The sequence below is a fragment of the Triticum dicoccoides genome, chromosome 3B, assembly GCF_002162155.2.
Source record: "Triticum dicoccoides isolate Atlit2015 ecotype Zavitan chromosome 3B, WEW_v2.0, whole genome shotgun sequence".
NCBI classification, from domain to species: domain Eukaryota; kingdom Viridiplantae; phylum Streptophyta; class Magnoliopsida; order Poales; family Poaceae; genus Triticum; species Triticum dicoccoides.
The window spans coordinates 826,731,319-826,753,447 of record NC_041385.1 but is presented as its reverse complement, the minus strand read 5'-3'; the positions used below and the strand labels follow the sequence as shown (position 1 = coordinate 826,753,447).

The 22,129-nt window shown below is 39.7% G+C and overlaps 1 protein-coding gene across 3 annotated transcripts; it reads right to left on the bottom strand.

Annotated features, from left to right (window-relative positions):
• Positions 1–4,318: 4,318 nt before the first annotated feature.
• On the bottom strand, positions 4,319–22,102 carry LOC119278727 (THO complex subunit 2-like). Of its 3 annotated transcripts, XM_037560060.1 has the most exons (34): positions 21,896–22,101; positions 21,670–21,795; positions 20,905–20,946; positions 20,706–20,765; positions 20,529–20,591; positions 20,226–20,306; positions 19,190–19,264; positions 19,057–19,104; positions 18,903–18,971; positions 18,685–18,818; positions 18,086–18,161; positions 17,304–17,494; positions 17,054–17,134; positions 16,689–16,890; positions 15,885–16,073; positions 15,729–15,809; positions 15,514–15,633; positions 14,766–14,825; positions 14,500–14,627; positions 13,680–13,776; positions 13,474–13,602; positions 13,291–13,394; positions 12,776–12,953; positions 12,512–12,663; positions 11,032–11,638; positions 10,822–10,926; positions 9,459–9,614; positions 9,311–9,391; positions 9,131–9,206; positions 8,792–9,054; positions 8,058–8,291; positions 7,140–7,946; positions 6,628–6,917; positions 4,319–5,019 (listed from the first exon to the last, which is right to left on the bottom strand). In XM_037560060.1, exons 1-34 carry the CDS (start codon positions 22,037–22,039, stop codon positions 4,950–4,952), a joined length of 5,319 nt encoding a protein of 1,772 aa, XP_037415957.1. In that variant the 5' UTR covers positions 22,040–22,101; the 3' UTR covers positions 4,319–4,949. The 3 variants fall into 3 exon arrangements, with proteins under 3 accessions (XP_037415957.1, XP_037415955.1, XP_037415956.1); XM_037560058.1 differs by having other exon boundaries at positions 7,140–8,291; positions 21,896–22,100; XM_037560059.1 differs by lacking the exon at positions 10,822–10,926 and having other exon boundaries at positions 7,140–8,291; positions 21,896–22,102.
• Positions 22,103–22,129: the final 27 nt, after the last annotated feature.

The window sequence follows — 22,129 nt, the reverse complement described above, 5'->3', positions numbered from 1 at the left end:
CAAGGGGGCACTGAGAGCTAGCCGGGTGGGCACCCACACCCTAGGCGCCCTGTAGGCACCCTGGGCCTCCCACTGGCTCAAGTCTAGGCCCTAGGTCCCTTGTATGTTGCAAACCTTTCCCTCATACTTTGTTTTTTAGTTCTGTCTAACACTCTCCTGCACAAAAAATATATCACCATATAAGTTTTATGGAAAAAATGTTGGTCTTTATTAGGTTAATTCAATGGAGCACGTTTTGAGTTCGGGAGTTAACAAAAAAAAGTTGAAAAAGTAGAAAATTTTTAGGCGTATCACATCCTCAAAACTTTTTACAGCATATTTTTTGGTAGCACTTATTTTGATGGTCATCTCGGCAAGACAGCCAACTCCTGTATCAGCTCACTTCTGATGCCATTGTTCGGAAGTATTACTCTTGTCCTTGTAACCTGACTTTGATGATACAAATTTCTTCATTCTTAGTTTCCATTCCTATATCTGGTTTTAACTTTCTTTTTCTACAATAATCATCTTTGCTTCCACCTGTCCCTTTCATATTTGTGTTCTCATGATCTATGACATAGAAATTAACATACACCAATTAGTTATGTTTCTACTTGCTAAGACTAACCGTTACAATAAAAATGGTCATCATAGATTACAATCTTCACTTGTTCCTTTTCAATACTTTCTCCTATGTATGACAGAGTACTTATAATCTCTGGATTCAGTGTGCAACAATATACCTATGGAAGAGGAAGTAGGAGGAGTTCCTTCAAGTTGATCAAGAACGTTGATGCCGGTCCATGAGTGGGCAAATTCTATCGATGGTGATCTATTTTCATGTGATCCACGAGCCTACAATTTCCATCGGAGTAGGTAGGTAGGATTAGGTTTAGGGTTTAGGGATGTGATCAAAAAGTAGATTTTGGCGGCAAGCATGTTAATACGCTGGAGAAAAATAGTTCTATTGATTTTTCGTAGCTTAGCTGTAATTAGATAGATATTATGTGTTTTATTGAGTGGTGGGTCCTACAGGACAGGAGTTGGCCACCAGTTGGCTATCCAGGATAGCGTTGACGTGGCTCCTAGTCGGAGAGCCCGACAATAATGGTTAATCAACTTGTACTTAAGGGTAGATTTTAATAACTTTATTTTGTGTCACGTAGTCCTTTTTGCGAAAAGGATCAGATCTATTATTATAAAAGTTCACTAGAAGTAAAAAGCATCTCAAACGTAATAAAAACATTAGCATCTCCTTAGTGGCAAATAACTGCAATTAGTTTTCCAAGAGATTATTATTTGCCAAGTGTTTTTTCATCAGCACTCGACACATGCAAGGATTTTCTGAGTGTCAACTGTTTTGTCTGCACTCAGTTTAGGAGGGCCTTTGTTGAGGGTCCGATAAAAAACACACGGCAAAGGACTATGTACTCAACAAACTCATCAATTTCACTATTGTTGTGTGAATATTTTTTATACACCTAAATATTTTATTCAGCACACATAAACAATTTATTTGACAATAGTTAACATTTCCATGGATGATAAAACATATTAGTATTATTTTTACAGTGGTCTTTCGGAAAAAATAAAAAAAAACAATTAAATGGGCCGTCGACCCTTTTACTCTTACAAGGATGGCACTCCGTCCTTAAGTTGATGGATTTGGACCTAGTTGACTCTTGAGAAAGTTATCGGTTTTAGTGGCACACGCACCTTTTTGAAATTTGTGGTACAAGAAGAAACCTTTAGAGAAATTTGTGAACCAAGGCAGATACTCTCGCCATGCAAAAGATGTAATCCTTCCACTTCATTTTGTTAAGCTCATCTCCAAGGTATCATGTCCAACCCTCGCAAAGAAAATTATTGTGTCCAAATGTAGAGTTTTCCAAAAAAATGCAAAGTGACCATTTGATTTGCATCTTTAGGGCAGTCCCAGTATTACATTGTATACCTTACCTAAAACCTACCACCTACGAGAAAAATTGACGTGGCACTCTATTTAACTAGATGACGCTCCGCCCGTTGATGCGGTAACTTTGTTAAAATAAATGAAAAAAATACTTGCTAAAAATAACTAAATTTAATGCAAAGGAAATATAATCTTGAAAATGAAGAAAAACAATGGAGTGTCTAAAAATAGAATAAAGTTGAATTGCAGTTAAAAATGTCATCTCTAACAAAAAATGTGAAGGATGATTAGCATGCATGTATGATTTGCAACATTACATGCATAGACTAATGCAAAACTAATTGTAATTTATAACTTAAATGCATGACCCACCTATGTGGCAGACTTAAATGCATGGCATAATTGGGATGTTGTGGTGGACTGTATGCATGTTGAGAGAAGACTTAAATGCATGGCTTACTTGGACATTGACGTGAACACTTTGTATTTCGAGAGAATTGAAACGAACTTTTTAAGAATATAGGATGAGGAAAGAGAGATATCATATCTCAGTATCTTAATATAGAGACAGCTCTTAGCGTCAAACTCAAGATAACCCAGGTCTTTTCTATCACAAAACACATTAAATAAGAGATTTTGTAGACAGAGTACCGTGAGATACAAATCCTTAGAGAAGTTGTGTCTAAAATGCGTATGATCAATGCTTCATGTAAACGTATTGGTAGTGGACAGCCCCTACACGGCTGTCCACTACCAATACGTTTACATGAAGCATTAATATTTTTTTGGAGAAATACATGAAGCATTAACTAATATCATGAGAAAGGAAGGCAGTCATCACAATGGAAAAACTAATATCATGCCTTCAAACGGGCCTAGAAATTGCACCGAGGATATTAAATGCTTGGAGTAATTCATCCAAAAAAAGGAAAGATAAGTATTACGGCACAAATTAGGCATAAAAACCAAAAAAGCATCTAATAAAAACGCGCTCAGAAAAACTAGGCAAAATCAGTACTACGTGCATTACATCCCCCTCCTATATACCGCCTCCAAACGCCTCCGCCTCGACCGATCCCATCTGACCACACCTACACCGCCCCAGATCAAACAGCCGCCAAGCACAAGCACCACGGCGGGCGTACCACCGGCCATGGCGCTCCGGCAGCTCTGCCTCTGCGGCCTGTGCGTGCTCCTCCTCCTCCAGGCCGTCCCGTCGGCCTGCGGCGGGCGCAGCCCCCCGCAGCCGTGCTACAAGACGGTGACGGGCGTGCCGAGCTGGTGCGCGGGGGAGTTCATCCTGGCGCTCTTCGACGGCGTCAAGAACCACCCCATCAAGGAGTACTGCTGCGTGCAGCTCGCCTGCGTGGGCGAGCCGACGTGCGCCTCCGCGCTCCGCGGCGTCTGCCCGCCCCCCAAGCAGTATCTGCCGTGCCCGCCGCACCAATACACGTAGCCTATATACATATATACATACAGTACAAGCGTGCGTGTGTGTGATGCGATCTGCAATTCGACCGTAATCTGGTCGTGCCTGGACGTTCTGCGCTGAACTGTAATAATCGATATGCAGTCCTTTTCAGTGTGGGACTAGTACTCCCTCCGTACCAAAATATAAGACATTTTTGCAGTTCAAATTAAATTGCAAAAACATACTCCCTCCGTCTGAAAATATTTGAATATTTGTTATCAAAATGGATACATCTAGATACATTTCTTTTTATTCATTTTGATGACAAGTATTTTCGGACAAAGGGAGTAGTATACAAGTCTACGGGGATGTCACTCCTGTCCCGCTCCCTACTGGGCAGCTACCACTTCAGCAAAATGAATCGAGCGGAGATGCATGAGAAGAAAATATTGTTAACATCCTCTGCAACCCACGCAATGGGCCTGGATACCTGTGTTGCGAACTTGTATCACTTGTACTCTGCTCTGAGAGGGATCTCGTTTTTGTTTTTGATTTACTACTACGTTCTGATCACTGAAGCAGACGCGTAGTTGTCATCAACTGCTACTACAAAAGTTCTTTTCCAATGATCAACAACTGCACAACAGGCATATAATCTGCAACAAACGAACAAAATCACCAAGCCAGGAAGTAAGACGTTTGCCAAAATTTGGCAGCACAAAACCAAACGAGTTGCTCTTGCCAAGAAACCGGGATCAAACAAGCTCCAGGTTCCACGCAGAAGGATAAAAATCACACAAATACAATGAAGACGAACAGTTAGCAACGACCAAAACAAAACCACCACATTACATGATGAACTGCAACCATCTCAGTTAACATTTACTCCCTCTGTCCCATAATATAAGAGCATTTTTGACACTAGCGTACTGTCAAAAACAATCTTATATTATGAGACGGAGGGAGTAGAACACAACGATTCATGCAACCATCTCAGTTAACATAGAACACAACAGTTCATGCAACCTTCTCAGTTTAACATCTAGAACACAACGGTTCATGCAACCTTCTCAGTTTAACATCTAGAACCTTCTCAGTTTAACATCTAGAACACGACGGTTCATGCTACCATTGTAACTGTACATGTACAACCTACTCACAACCCGCTCCCCTACTATTCCTCCTAGACGGTGCAAAAAAAGGAAGCCCAAATGCTTCCCACAACAAAACTCTCTGCAATTAGTACAAAATGAATTACAAAAATAGCTGGACGACAAACTGCTCATCCTTGTTTACAGCAAATCCGTCTAAGTCAATGGTATGGCCCATAGTATTGTTCCTTACATTCCACATTGCTAAAACGTTTATAACGACTTGTATAACCGACCATGTCTGTTCCTTGCAATCAACATTGTTCGCAACAATTTGCATCTGGACAGCATAGACGAAGCACTGCTGAAGGGTTTATCCTGTCGGTGCCCTTCCGCCCCAGCAAACCTGTCTAAAGCCATGGAGTGAGGCATACACGCTGAATGGTTCAAATATGCCCAGATACATCTTCCTGCTTCAAGAAAGCGACTTGTTCGCAGGTGCGCGTCACCAAGTGAAATCTTGTTATGTGACAATCATCAAGACACCCGCAGGAACCTACTTCCGATGCTTCCTTTTTGCTTCAGTCCTTGGCCTCTTCTCCTCTTCCCACTCTCTATCATGTGTTCTGCAATTTAACCAAGGATTGTTAGGGAAACAGAACTTATAGAAGCCATGAGTATATACATAAAAAAATATCTATAAAAGAAATTGCGGTTCACACAGAAGCCATTACATAAACTTTTTACTTTTGTGCAGATTTAGAAAGAACATCAACCTATGTAATCATCTTCTGCAGCCTTATTTCTAATATATACCTTACTGCTGCTACATTTTTAAGGAAAGAAATTAAGCCTACTCATATCAATGTGACTACAAATTTATAGCAAAAAGCTCAAGCTACACTAAACCAACAGAAAGGTCAACACAAATTTAAAATGCTTATATGACAAAACGAAGAATCACGCTGTTAAAAGGTGCTTCAAAAGAAGAGTATATTGTATTGAACAAGAGTAAGCTTCGAGCGCTCCCTATTTCTAAGTAGTAAGTACTCCCGCCGGTCAGAGTGTATAGGGCGTGCGCGTGTTCCTAAGTCCTCAATTTAATATTTAATAACTAATAAAATATATGTTATATGCCACCAAAAATATATATGTTTAGAAACTTTATTCGAAAACGAATCCGATGATACAGTTTTAGATGGATATATATAACAAATGTTTCATCAGTCAAATTGAGAGCCTAAAAACCCACACCTACGCTATAAACACATGGTTTCAGAGTCGCGCGACTAGTTGACGAGTCACACTGCCAGGGTTGACTCAAACCCCTTGACTAGTCGAGACTAGACGCAACTCGTCGACAGGCCAGGCTCGACTCGTCACGAGTCGCTAGCCCTGAACGACTTGTCGACTCATTGACTCGAAAACCATGTATAAACCCGACCAAAGGGGGTACCAATTCTGCATACACCAGACATTGACCTTGGTTTTGGTAGAGCTAGGATTTAACAGTGTCGCCCATATGGCTAAAATTGGTCATAAATCTCATAGTTCTCTATCAATGGAAACAAATACTTTGGATGCTAGCAATTCTTGGTAAGTCATTACTCCATTGAACTGTCTGCGTCACGCAGCTATTTGTGTGCTAACAAAGTGACAACCATTTAGTTATGTGTTTCTCTACATCATTATTGCACACGAGTATTTATGCTTTTCAGTTGTTAAACCACCTTCGAGGTAGCTTTCTAAATAGTGCTAGCTTGGGAACACAAGTGATTAGTTACCAGCCATACCGTACCTAGCTAAGTGCATGACACCATGTTACCTATTAAAATTTATGAAGGTGCAATGGTGAGTTTCCTACATACTTTACCTGCATAAGGACTTGTAACCTGGGAATGCAATCATTATTTTATTTGACTAAATATTGTTCTTCAATTTAGAAACAGGCAGGCCGGCAGCATACTAGAAAAGGTTAAAGGAAAATTGCGCCACAATTTGCACAAGATATTGCAGTTCACGATCTTGTATGTGCAGAGCATCTGAAATTTAAGGGTTTTTTTTTGTAAAAGCGATGATTTTGCAACTTCATTCAGTCGATACAAAACTGATCCTTCCCTAAAACAGATTGAGTGTTTCACATGACAGCTAATAAGGTATAAATAACACATTGCAAAGTGGAAACACTTGTAATGCATGGTTAGTTCAATGAGATCATTGTTTCCTAAACTTACTGGTCAGCCTCTCTACGACTTGTCTTGCTTGTTGAATCCTTGGCATGCATCCTAGGAAGGTCATCAGCATGTGATGGCCGATGCTGTGAAATAGCACCCTTTCTTTCTCTCTCTCGTATTTCAAACTGTGAGTTACCAGGTCCAACGCTCGGAGGCTGTGGAGCAGAAGGCGCGTATTCCCCAGCTTCCAAAGCAGACTGTTCTCTTTTAACCTTCCGCCGTTTGGATGCACTATTAGGATCACTATCTTCTTTCACAGTATTAACTTTGTCCCTATCCCTGTCGTCTACCTGTATAAGTAACAAAGTATTAGAGGTCAAGCAAGAATGTCCATTACAATCCCAAGAGTGATTTGCATGCCAAGTCACATCATAAATGCCATAGAACTGTTCAGTAGATGAGTAAGTACAGAGCACAAGACACGGATAAACTTTTATAGATATAACTGAACTAATGAGCAAATAAATTATCACAGATCACAGAAGAGTATTAGGAGGTAAAGAAAAGTTTACCTTGCTTGATGAAACATCCCTATCTTCACGCTTTCTATCCCGGAGATCTTCCTCTCTTCGGTGCTTCCCATCATCCTGTGAGAGCGGAGCATTCTCCTCCAAGTGCCACCTTTCTTTCTCATCACGCCTGGGAGACGACCGTTGGGTATGCCTGGTGCTGCTGCCCCTTCGGTCACTGTCTTCATCTCTTCGGTTAGCAGCGACTGATTGGGGTACAAAACTAGTTGGAAGAGGTGGAGGTGGTGGCAAGCTTTGCCCTCGGAAGCGTTCATCAGAAGTATGTGCTCGGTCTATGGGTTCATGCTTACCAGTATGTGCTCGGTCTATGGGTTCATTCTTAATAGCATATGCTCGATCTATGGGTTCATTCTTAATAGCATATGCTCGATCTATGGGTTCATGCTTAATTTTGTTCCTCTCCTCCTTATTCCTGTCTTCTCTTCCTTTTTCAGGAACTCTGTCTTGCATCTTTTCAATAGAACGCTCTCTCCTTTCCAATGATCTGTCTGTTGGTCTTTCAACCACGTCTTCTCCACGGCGCCTCTCGGACCGGTCTGCTTTTTCTCTATGATCTCTGTCATATTTATCATCGAACTTTTCTTTTAATTTCTCTGCCCGAATTAGGTTTTGTTCCTCACTAGCACCTCTCTCATGATCCACAGAACGAGATTTATCTACTGATCGTGAGTCCAATTTTTTTTCTTTGTCCGTATGGTGCTCCGTCAAGTCACCATCCCTGCCTTCAATCTCTCCTTTCCTTCGTTTACCTGTCCTCTCTTGTTCTTCAACGGGAACAGATCTTTTTTGCTGTTTCACGGTAGAATCAATCAAGTCAGCAGATTCACCTTCACCGGTGGGATTAGCTGTTCCACCGCTATGTGCAGCCAATACTGTTGATCTTTGGGAGGATGCAGATACCTTTCGTGGTGCCGGATGTATATTACCATTTGTGCCAACCAACGGACTAGTGGGATTAGTATCCAGCACACCATCAGCTGCCTGAGACAATACTTCTCTGTCAACAGGAATAGCAGAGGTTTGTTGATTAAGACCCCTGCTAGTAGATCTCCCAGGTTTTGCATCTTCCTTCACCACATCATGCTTAGATACCTTTGCAGCATTTTGTACAGCACGCTTTTGTGCCGCTCTTGTCTGTTAATAAAAATGATTAGAACAATGCAAACCAAATGTCCAGTACTAAAAGGCTCACTAATAACTGCTATGTTCCATGACATACTAAAGGACCATAAATAGAACAAGGGGATTTTGTGCTACCAAGAACACCTCAAGCTGTTGTTTAGAAAATTTCACAAAAAAATGTTGTGTTATAAAGTTTTGAAAAATTCCTAAAATTTTACACGTAGAAATACACTTAGCTACTTATAAAAATTCCTGAAAAAGGTACATCCATCTGCGGAAAAAAGACAAGAATGAAGGGCTAAAATAGAAAATATTTTTTCACCATTTATAGTGTGTGGACAGGTCCATAAAATGCTAATTTTGTACTAAAATGTACAAATACACATACTATTGCCATATGCACATTTTAGAAAGTTTTTGCGATCCCAAAACCCTTTATGGAGTCAAGCTCGCATGAGCTTTTCCTATAAATTACCCAATTGTTACCGTCCACATTATAAACTGAGAGGTACCTCAGGTTCTGCAGTAGGCTTCAAGACTTTAACTCCATCATCGGACAAAAGTTTCAGAGGTTCATCCACACCACGTGCAACCCCTGAACCTTTTCCTTGTGCAGAGGAAGATGGTATTTGAATATCAGATCCGTTTGTAGTCGAGGCATTCTTCTTATGGGCATCAGGCTTCATTGCATTTTCTGACCTTTCATGCCTACCCTCTACAGATTTTGCACGAACGCTGTGATCTTTTGCTGTCGAGGGATCTGCATACTGATTTCCTGTAGGATATCCAAGGAATAGTTATGCTCCAGTTAATCATAGTGGTTGTGGAAAAAAACTGTATCTTCTACTTACCAGCAATAGGTATTGCAGGCACTGGCTTCAGATCAAGGTGACCCATGCCAAACTCTTCTTCAGATACCCATGAACTCTGCATAATAGTCAGGAAATCCACACATACATCTCATAATCATGCACAAAGGGGAGTCTCCTGATACAGAAAAAAGGCACAAGCAAAGAAGTGGTAACACTTACCTTCCGAGCTGCCAGAGCAGCAGCTACACCAGTGGCCAGTACTTTCAGATCTTCTCTCTCATCCCCCTTTAGCTTCGCAACCTGGTAAACATATTTGTGAGCAATAGCCCAGCAGCATATCATAAATGCTGACTAATGATGTATTTACCCTTTTCTCAATGTTGATACCGCTTTTTCGCATCACAGGAAAAATACTAGTTATCTTTGTGAGAACAATAAGGGCGTTTCTGATTTCCATGTATTCTTTTGATTCCATACATTGATTAAGCACCTTGGTAATTCTTCCACTCCATTTCCAATGAACCTTTCAAAAGTACAGAAAAAAGATGTTCAAAAACATATGCAAAGAATGTAGCAGGACAACAGCATAAAATTTTGGATATTAGAGATTCACTTGTGCTTATTATTTTTGTTAATTCAATTCAGGTGACGTGAATAAAAAATGTAGAGAGCAAAGCAGCACATGGCAATAATAGATACTAGGATCCATGAAAGCATGCTGAATTTATACCTGGATTCAAGAAACAGAAATTTCACCAAGAAAAATGTACAGATGCTCACAAATAATAAGTATACGCAGTGGATCATTTTGTACATGTACAAATACATATACACATCATTGAAAACTTGCAGGTATTAACATTTTATTAAAGAGGTAGCCACTACACTACTGTTGCACAGCTCACATGTGACCAAATGTACAGCTCAATAAAGCCAACACGTCTAGCACATGCAGCAACAACTGCCACATCTGAAATTCCTTTTAAATAGAAAGGCTGCATGATAGGGCAGCACCACAATTCATGAACTGAGCGCCAACACGTTGGACATGAAAAAGAACATGGGGCCTGGTTACTAAGAGCAAGTTAGCTTGCCACGTTTTTGCAAATGTAACGAGCTGACATACTATGAGTAGAAATATTTTATTCCTGAGGAAGCATCCATATCTAGGAATTAGCATGCTCACAGACTCACACAATGTGCCATTTTATGAACACTGGAGACACCAGATTTAGATTGAATGAAAAGACAGTTTGTGAATTTGTGAAGAAGTTCATTTGCAAAATTGTGAATCCATTAAATAGCCCATCAAAATCTGGTGTGGAACAGTTTACACTATACAGTAGGAGTTGGCACCTAAACATGGTTTTTTGTATTTAGAGCTAAGACAGAACGAAATTTATTTTCATATGCTCATCTATGAAGCAACATAATAGATTTATTTTCTATGTTGATTACATGCCTAACAAGAACCTTACTTGTGCACCAGATTGTGCTTTTATACTTCAAATAACCCCTAGGAACTCCTATGAATTGGCATACAACCGTATCATGCAACTTGAGTAAAACTTAGTCCTAAAATTTTAGTAATGGTGATCAAAGCACAGAACAGGCTTTCTATGTTTCGATCACCACTACAGTTTTTAGGACCAAGCTGTACCAAGGAAATGACAAGCATACAGAGCTTAATTATGCGACACACATAACTTCAAGGAGTGTGTAAAGCATACTTTAACGAACTGAGGATAAGATACGCGTTGACTATTTGGAAATCTGAAGTATACAGCGAATCCCGGCTTATTTCCACATTCACGCTCATATACTGATTCGTCACTCTGCAAAAAGTTGTATTATGCAAACTCAGAAGCACAAAAACAACGTAATAACCATCAGGAAAGCTATGGCGAAGAGTGTATAGCACACTTGAATCAAAAAGCTACCTTCCAATGGTAAGCCATCTTCAGGGTCTCATGAAGAAACCTTCCAAGCCTGCCAGCCTCATATTCGGTACAACAACAGATCATTGGCTGTAGTGTCTTGCAGATGAAAACATCTATATGATTCACCGTGTTGAAAAATGGAGTCCCAAGTGAATGCATCATCTGGACGAATGTAGCACAATACACAGCATCCTGCATGCTAAGAACACAGCGTGGATATATGCACCGCTGGAGAAATTCCATGTTGATCTTCAGTGCGTCCGGACTGGAACTCAGCCATTTATCCTTTTCACGGGTTAGCCTTTGGAGCACTGATATAACGTGCTGTTGATGCTTGTCAGATTCATTGTTCAATTTGTCCAGCAAATCTTGGATTCTCTCCTTGTCCTTCTTACGCCGTGATATTGCAATGCTAGAGTTATCTGAGCTATCTTCAAGTTGTTTGAGATTTTCATGCAGCTTCTTGATTTCTGCATCATAACGATCTTTTGGAAAATGAAGATCATACAGTGTTAAACCCCAGAAAGTAGCATACAATTCAGGTGAAAGACCGTTCCACGCTTTTGCTGGCAAAATTGTTCGGATTGTGTTGAGAAGATCTGACCACCTGTAAGAAAACAGAATACAGCAAACTACATATGATCAAACCTAAAATACTATCAATGAAGTTCAACCAAGTCCATTTAGAAACATAAAAATTGAACCAAAGTTAACTTCAAGGAGGCTTAAACAGTTAAATTATAAGTTTCTAAAAGCAATCATTCTTAAGGCATAAGGTAGGTTCATTTTCTAGCCAATACTGGACAACTCATGGGCAACCAAAAGCTTTAATAAAAATTTGCCTAGCCAATTGTATGGTAGAGCTAAGTTGGCTCAAACCAAACATACCCATAGTAGCTATTTCCCTACCAGTTTCCAAGGACACAAGATCTTCACTTATCTTTTAGTGGTAAACAGGAGAGGATCTATTCTCATAATTGTACCCCGATGTTCTAAAGGGTGCATATTTTATCTGAACTTGCCATCCTTTGTAATTTACTTCTCAATTTATTTTCAACATAAACCCAAAAATGAAAATGGAATAACTAAGACGTGCTATTTTCAAGCTCCCAGAAACACTTGTACCCTTTGTTTGGAAGAAGAAAAATCAAACAGTGTATTTGGAAGTTCCAACAAAAACTGACAAGAAATCACACTACAATGTGTTCATTTGTGGTCTGCACAATAAATAAATGGACAATGGACTAAACTAGTACAGCAACTATCTGTAAAACCTTTTTTTCATGGACAATGCGTATATTTGCATGAAAATTTGCAAGTGCACAGAGTATTGCAATATTTCCATGTGAGGGTTTTTTGACAATATTTTGCAATGTGGATTTCGTTAGACATGTGTAGGTGAGCCAGGCGTTGTCTGTGATGACTCATACCATTGAATAGATGATTAAACGACTCTCCACAGATGTTCATAAAAGCTTACATGATTGACTTCTGAGATGAATCGCCATGCAAGATCATTTCATCATATGATACAGACTCCCCTTCTTCATTGTCATCCAGAGGCCAACAGGCCTCGCCACCGTTAGCGCTTCTGAAAAGCCTCATTACAGGCCGGTATATAAGAAAAGCAACCTAGAATGAAAAAAATTGCTAAGATGTTTTCTCAAGTGGAGGCATGATAAAATTATGAAATCAGCTCGCACATTGAAAAAAAAATGGAGTGCACAAGATATGAGTGTATTACGTCTGGCTCGATATGATATTTATAAACCAGATCTTCCAGCGGAGGTATTAGTTGAACATAGGTTGATGGAGCTATGGCACTTGAAAGAAACTCGGCATACTGAAGTAGTATTCCATGGCATCTATCGAACTGCTCGCTAACCATTTTGATATATGTGGCATCTGCATTTATTATAATCCTGAAAACAATAGCAACATTATCAAGTTTAAAAGAGCAGTGCAAAGAGTAAGAACTTAATATGACAAGCTTTAGGCTAAAACATGAACCCCAGAATGCAGATAATAAAGCTTTACATAATTGTTGCTTTCTAGATATTTTCTTCGACATATATTTCCTAAAAAGTAATTGCATGATTCCAGAAATTCAGTAAAGAATTGCATTCAATTAGGATGCATCTATAATAACCATCAGTCTGTTACCTATATGAAATAAAGTCCACTTAGTTGAGAGAGCAGAACAAAATAAGGAGGGGGGAAAGGGCACAAAAGATTTAGCAAGTTGGAACAAAATCTTACTTGGATCTGTGTTGGGCAATGAGCAGTAGTAGAGGAATTGCAAGTTTGGGTTCATCTTTTGGAAGCAAAGAATCCCGCAATTTGTTAATAGACTTATTCAGGACCTACAAAAAACGATTTGGTAAGCTGTTTATTTGACCTTATCATGAAATAGAGAAAAGAAGCCTTGATTCTTCGCAAAACCTTATAGTTCCGTGTTGATCCAAACAGCGAAGATTGAAGCCGCAACGTTTCACTTCCTGCCATAGCATCAACCTGTTCATCAGTCATGTTCTCAGTGTACTGTACATTTGCCATTTGCTGAATGAGTTCCTGCATGGTACATCAATTTAAACTTCAGATTCATACAATACAAAAGCAGCAAGAAAGTTTCGACATAGCCAACAAACCTCAAGTACAACAAGCTCAGTACCCAATCCTTTCTTCAGTTGATTAACTATGTATTGGAAGAGGCATTTAAGCTCCATGGAATGATGCTTCTTGCAGCTGTTAAAGTTTATTTGTTCAGAATAGAAGCATAAAGATAAAATTGAAGACAATAATAATATTGGGAAGGGAAGCACAAGCCCCCCAGTGATTATAGAACTACTGCTTGCATTTTCAAAGCATTAACATTAAATGTAATTAACAAATAGTAACAAGGATCTGGAGTCTTGGCAAATGGTGATATTTCATTGTACACTTCTGTAGACGCGATGTCATAATGAGCAAACAAATGAGAGGGGAAAACTCAAGATTATGCACAAGATAATGGCAGGGGGTCCTTAGTGGTAAAACAAAAGGTAAACCTCTAAATATTTAGTTTGTAGATTGGTTACCTAATGCTGCATTAGCATATCTAAAATCATTGTCACGAGTGTTTGACATAATGTATAGCAAGCTTAGCTAACGATGCAAGAATGCAAGTACGAAAATCTTTGTGATATTTATTCAAAAGAAATTGCATCCTGCTCAGATATTCGTTACATTAAGTTTGATGCTAACCACTACAACACAGAAAAATGTCAAAAGCTCAAAGCAAATTTTAAATGGTTATAGTACCAGATCATTGTTTGTTCTATAAAAGCCATATGACAAAAGCACATAATATGCCTAATAAGCAAGAAGATACATGACTGAATGTCACTGGATAATCAAGTTTAACTAAAGTACACCACATCATGTTTTGTGTAACTAATATGATCACAGGCAGGAGCCAAAACTACATACAGGTGTCCCCAGAATGATGCCAGACACTGAAGCCAGTCTGACAGGTTAAGGCCGTCATCCTTTACTTTCTCACGACCACCTTGAGCCAACCGTTCGATTACAATATATTGCAAAATATCATATTCCAGCTGTAAAAGAAGCACATTTAGACAACGGTGTAAACTTGACATAGAAGCAATTGAAAGACACATGCAGAACAATTACAATCAACTCTAAAAAGGGCATGAGCATCTGTATAAAACATGCATCACATACGCAGCCAATACCTGAGTCAAGTATTTAAAAGCATCCACAACTGGATTTATCATGTCCCTGTATGCTTCAACCTGAAAGTTGTGACAATGTAGAGGTAAAAAGATGAAGGAACTGAAGATAAAGCATAATTACACAAGTCAAGGAAGGATTGCAATTAGAAAGGTGAGCTTCCAGAATCATTGAATTGTCATAATTAACCAATTAAAAATAATATATTCATAAATCATTTGGTCAGACTACTAATGCAAATCGGTTGCTTCATTAAGTGATGTGTACCCATAAGGGGCAGGTTCCCTCTGCACATGTACACAACTACATATACCATTCTATTACTAATATGGAGGAGCAGTAGGAGGCTCTTATGCTTTCTGGTCCAAAATGTAAATAAAAAAATTCGCTCCATTGACATTAATCATTTGCAAAGAACCCCCCCCCCCCAATGTACGTTAACCACAACTGACTCCTTAAAGGGATGGCACAGGGCCTGCTGCAAGCTTATAGTTGATAAGGAGCATACCCATTGGCAGATCTAGTGCACAGAGAGCTGATGTGGCCAGGGTTAAAACTACAGTATGCACTCGGTGAGTTCAGCATCTAGGCTAAAAACATAAAGAGCCAAATACAGTCCAAATGGAGCTGCCAGCAGATTTAACGGTTGGCCATCTCCAACATCAAAGAATTAATATCACATGTTTCAGATATGACTACAGTATTTATTATTGCTTTGAATATTGCATGTGCATTGTTGGTTCAAAATACCTGTTGGACAATTGTCCGAAGCACAGTCATTGGATTTGCATGAGCAAGTTTAGCCACCATGCGGCCAAGCTGCTTCAGATTTTCCTTGGCCAGCCGTTTTAAGAGCCGTCTGGTGTCCAGCTAATTGAGAAAATAAGGATGCTGGTGAATTTAAAACTCAAGATAAAATGGTAGGCGAAAGAAAGAAAACCCAGGGCATGGAATAAGCAGGCAACCTTTGCTGTTTGCCTTGCAGCAAGGACAATTGGGTTTTGTTCAGTGTCCTTCTCCCACTCACCATACAAACGATAGCGCACCTAAACATGAACAGTGCCAGATTGATTAAAAAGGTAGTGCAGTACAGCAAGTAACGACCAGGAAGCATGACAGACCTCATAAGGAAGAAGGGAAAGAACTCCCCATATCTCCATATCAACAGCAGGATTGGCAGGTATAAGCTGCAGTGAAGGAAGCAAGCATGACCCAAGTGCTTCTTCAACCTGAGATTCTGGAGACATTACACCTGCTGTACGGGCTGATTCTTTTGACGAGGCATGATACACCTTTAACACTCTGCAAACCTGAAAATGAACACATCAAATGTGCCATTAAATAACAATATCCAAAAAAAATTGCCACTAGATTGCTCCAAGCGGAAGTGCATAATTGCAAGTAAAGGTGTTCATAGTCATATGACCTTTCCTAGTCTTGAGGATGGGATTGGGGGTGTTTGTGTGCTATGATTGTATAATAGTCAGTGATAACTGGTGTTAATGGCTTTGTGTGCTAATCCGTGCTAATTTGGTGGTTGGTGGGAGATCTAGGGAGTGAGATAAGGGGAAATGCTGAAGATGCTCTTAGAGCATTTGCATACGACAGCTGAATGCAGCAGATAGACGGTGGACGTAGGCACCAGCTCAAAAATATGATCTGCATCAGGGATGGCCATTTTTTACTTTTTAATTTATTACAGCAATGCAAGTGAGGAAGCAAAATCCTGGTCATAACAACCACTGATGAAATGAACTCGTGATATGGACATATGGTATTTTGTAGTTTGCACAAAATGTATATAACAAACTAATAATCTATGACATAAATGCAGTGAAGAAAATCTCAAGCATATCCAATAAGGCAGCACGATATTGAGCAGGTACTAATACAAGAAGAATGCAACACAAAAAGATTTAAGGTACCTTCTGGAATAATTGTGTGTCACGGTGAAGGTATGGTCCACAAGCGGCAAGCATTTGGAAAAACTCCTTTGGCAGATCAACCAAATAACTTGGTGAAGAGACAGATGATGCATCCAACATATGAGTGTTGATGTTACGGGTGATTTTATGATGTGTTTGACAATATGTACTGTAGGCTGACGAAATAGTCTTCTCAACAATTCTGCACAAATGGAAGTAGGATTGAACAACATAAATTGGGGAACTCAACCATTGCATTACAATAAACATACACGGACCATCATATGCCATATTTCACGGAAGTAGAGGCAATAGTATACAACTGCTAAGGCTGCTACTAGAATATGCAGAGGAAGTTGACAAACCTAAATAAAGCATCACAAATTTCAACGTGCTCGACAGGATTTAGCTGCGCAAGACGTTCAAATAGTAGCTGTGCATGGTCCCTGGCAAATAACAGCAGAAGTCAATCAGTGACATTTATAACATGTCAAAGAAGACATGTGTTTTACTGCAGATTTGAAATATACCAACTGAGCATAACAATGAAATGTTATTATAAGAAACTTTGCAATATTATAATACATCTTAAATCAATGGCACTAGAGATAATACCAATCATGGACTGAGAGGAAACCAAGAAGAAGTCCAAGCTTCTGGTTCTTTTCTATCTCAGGGGCTCGTTCATCAATTATATCATTTTCCATCTCCAGTGCTGTGTATAAATCGATCGTTATTTCTTGCTTCTCTTCATCCATAAGGTCCTTTCCAGTAGCAGCAAGATTTATTTTGCCTATTTTAGTAGCCTGGGATCAAGAAATAGATGAATAAACTCCATAAGTTGAATCCCTGATGTGTCCATAATTATTAAAGCGTATCGAAGACCAATGCAGGCATTTCATAAAGTAAGACCAAATCTGCATGCATAGCTTGAGATATGTCCAGTCACTAAAAACATGGTTACTGCAAACAGTGGAACAGCTTAATCAGTGTCTCTACTTGAGGTAACTACAAATATGACACTTCCTCAAAGCCAAAACTACAAGACGACAATCAAAAGAACAACTCTTATATGTTTGCCACTCGAGTTCCAATTTCAATGTGGCAACTTGTTATTAGTCCTCCCATGTAGTGATCCCTACAAGAACTATCATGGTATTTGCATAAACAGACTTTACACGGTAATGTTCGAAGTATCATGGTGTTTGCTTAAAGAGACTTTACACGTACTGCTTTCCTTTTTCAAATGGAAGTCGTTTTTAAAATCTAAAAATTGAAGCATAAAAATCATTGGGAATACATTGTAGTGACATTCATATAATTCTCATTTATAACCCTGAGGAACACAGCAAATCCTTTTTAGAACAGAATGGATTCAACAAGAAAATTATCCTAACCTCATCAATTTTCCTTGAAACAAAGGAGCCAAAATGCTCAAACGCCTCATCATCATTCGGAAGTAAATGAGCGTAGCTGAAACAGAAGCCATGAACGTGTCTTGATTTATGAAATATCTGAGGTGCAGTTGAAAAGGATATAGCAACACAAACAGATCCAGAAGCAACACTAACTCATACTGATACAGCATAAAATGGCTAGGAAAATAAAAGCAAACAAGAACTTGAGACTACGGATATGGTCAGTCAGTTACTAAAATAACTAATATCATTGATACTACATATGATTGTCTTTCTCGGTATTGTAGTACTAACTATCTAAGGAAAATAACCTAAAAGAAGTCTAGTACTGCTCGTGTAAGTCATCACATAGATATAAGAAATGGCCATCAAAATAAGAGCAGAAGTAGAAGAGGGAACCGCAAAAGGAATGTAATGTTAAAAATACATGTATATAAACCTTACAAAAATATGATCTTCTCTTACTGCAGATATTTTTATGACAAAATATTTTAAAAATACTATTTAAGGAGGATGTCTGAAATAGCAGTTTGCGGTCAAGAAGTGTAGACAAACACAATAACAACTAGAGAACTTACAGATTATCAAGGTCAATAAGGCCAGATTTGACCAACAGCGCTGCTATTCGGAAAAGACCAGATGGAACAGGGCTGTTTACATCCAATTGTTGATAATATTGAAATTTAAACCCCAAAATTTGAGCAGCATGGGACTGTAAAAATGAGAAGCCGTAAGATTGGCTGAAAATACTGCATGAAGTATGGTAACAATCTTTACAGGCTGGCTAACAAAATACCTTTGGAAAAAGAGGTATAAGCTGATAAAAGATACTGTTGTCTGGATAGAGTTCAAAACATTCCAACACCTAGCAGGCAAATAAGAAAGAACATAATCAGACATACTTTTACAATATCAGATAACAATACCGGGATAAAAAAATGAGAACTCACAATGTCAAATACACGATTCGGGTCCAGGTCAAAATGTCCAATTAATGACTGTCACAAGAATATTATGTTATAATTGTTTACATGCTGAAATCATATGAGGAAGAAAGAAGATTCCAAGTAACCAACACCGAACCTTTACAATGCTGATAGTTGCTGAAGAAGTATTTTGGCAAGCCAAATCTGAACCTACTTGACAAAGTAGGGTTACCTGAATTCCAGACAAAAAAAAAGCAGCTATGTCAAAAAATACACCATGCTCCAGTAAACCTTTTAGACACATCATTTACAAACTAAGCAAAGAATGGAACTAGCCATAAATCCCACATGGTTGCGATTTAGTCTCAAATAATTTCAAATTGGAAGTATAAGGAGTTAGAACACATGTGTGGAATTGTGGATATTTCCATCTCTAATCAATGTAACCACACTTACAATCGTTTATAGAAGTATCTAGATTATAGAGTTTACCCTCTAGATTTGGAATAACACGTGTTAGAAAACAAAGGAAATTTTGACTGCGGAAAACTGCACTTGGTTGACATTGCCATTCTATCACAGCCCAGACACTGAGACACGTCATAAAGTTGTGTGAATTTGCTAGTAGACACCAAAGTGTCTAATAACAAACAAGCATGGTTATGCTAGTGGTTTTAAGCAATAAAAAGTGTCCAGTAAATGACTACAACTTCATAATGTGGTTGGGCAACAACATCATTTTGTGGTGTCTCGGCATATGCTAATCAAGTGCAGTGTTCTATAGCAATTTTTCCAATAAATACTTTCAAAAACACAGGTTATTTGGCTTTCCAGCCTTCCCCTATTTAGCATTCCAGGTGTCCTACTATGTAATTTAGGATCAAATAATAAATCAAAGTCTGGAATTAGTTGATTGTTTTACACTCCCCTTGAACTGTAAATGCGTCCAGTCAGTAACTCAGATCAAATATTCTTCGGCAATTGAGAGCAGTATCACTCACCAAAGCATCAGTGAAGAAACTAGAGCACACTAAGGACAAATTTCTACGTTATGTTACTCATTTCAATTTCATAATATAGCATGAAGAAATAACAATGGTTACTGAAGTTCCAAAAAAACTTATGGAAGGAACCAATGCACGCACATCATTACAAGAACAAGAGGTAGAAGTTTCACAGGCAGATATACATACCAACTTGGCATAGCCCTCACTTTCCTCTCTTACAAGGTTGAATTTAGTTTGCTGATAAAGAAGTCGTGTGTTGACTCTGACCTGTTGCCATTTATGTCAAGCGACAATTAAAAATGATGCAGTAAACAGGTAAAGAATGGGACTGTGCAAAATAAGAAGAATGGTGCCCAGGAACCATGTTTAATAGATATCGGCAATAATGTGACATGGTACATTGTAATTCATGTGAGCACAAACAAAAACATCAGCAAGCAATTATCGCGCGTGATAACAATATGCATAGTATTAGTATGTGACACATACCTCCTTGGCTTTTAAATCCTGGCCTTTTGACTTACTCAGTTCAACCTCCCATAGGAACTCTTCCTTCAAATGTGCACATACAGGAAACAGAGACAGCATGTGTCAGCTGCCTTGAATCATGAAAAGGTGGTTTGGAGAAAGATATGGTACCCTAGTATGACGAAAACAAATACTCACGTCACATCGCTCTTGAAGAAGCCTAGGCACAATCAATGAAGACTCCACGAGTGACTTAGTCTGCAGCCAAGAGTATTTATAAGGAAATTAGTGAGCAATAAATCCTCCACCCAAACAAAGTAGGGCACCAAGAAGATAGATAGCCATTTGCATTGGTAAAGATATGAATAGGTGTAGAAGTATTAAAAGAAATTGTTACCATTTTGACAAGACGGCTGCGATATTCACCAGAAATGGTAATCTGCACATTACTACAGGTCAGATCATCAACTAGGAATGCAGCACTCGATGATTACAAGGAAACAGCAACACAAGGAACGGAATGGTAAATCCAGATTACATGATTCTGAAATAAATGCATCTTGAATTTAGGATAGATTCGTTCACTAAACCACAAATCCCTGAGTGACACTCCCCGTCGCCTGCCTCCAGCCATCAGGTACCAGTCAACTATTGGGTGACTCCTAGATGACAATGATCTTGGCAACTGTTTTCTGGTATAGATCCATAACTCCTAGATAGAAAGCTAAACGTTCCCACTCTATAATTCAAATAATAATGAATAAGCTTGCGCTCTCGACCATTATAAGGTTTGCTAGTGGTATTCCAAGAGCTGGTAGTTTCATGTTCATTAGAAAGGGCATAATTTATTTACCCCTTTTCCTGCTACAACTTCAGCAGGATACTTTTTCCAAACATAGCCTTTAGAACTTGTTCAGAGCTACCACATGCTATCAATACCAGTGAGACATCTATGCATCACGGAAACATCTTACAATTCAACTAGGTTGTCACTTCAGCTGGCACAGCAAGTAACACAGACAACAAACTGGCCAATTTCAGCTAAGCATTGCATTACAGTGCTATGCTCAATGGCGAATTGACAAATCAGGCACACTTCATCGAGCCAATCGTAACAAACTAAGCACCACACAGCAGCAAAAAAAGGACTCAGAATACTCACATCCTGCCCTAGGTGCGCGACGATGTCGGCAAGCACGGAGCCGGACTCCTCCTGCCGCGCCTCCTCCACGAACACCACCGAATCCAGCGCCGCCCGGCACTTCTGCGGCGGCAGGTCCCCCCGCACCTGCAGAGCCCAACCAGCGCAATCAGCCCCAGAATCACAAGCCAGCCAACTCGGCTCGCCGAGCAAAACCTAATTCGCGGCAGCAGCGCAGGGAGCTCACCATCGCCCAGCAGAGCTCGTAGAGGAAGCGGGCCCTGGGGACCGGATCCGGGAGGCGGAAGGCGGCGGCGGACTGGCCCTTCCATTCGCGGAGGCACTCCTCGGTGACGTACCTGTAGTCCGGCGCCTGGAGCGGGGGCGCCATGGCGGGCGGGCGGGCGCGGGTGCTGGGGGCAGGGTTTTGGAGGGGAACTAGGGTTTCATGGGAGGGGGAGGTGGAGGAGGAGGAGGGGGC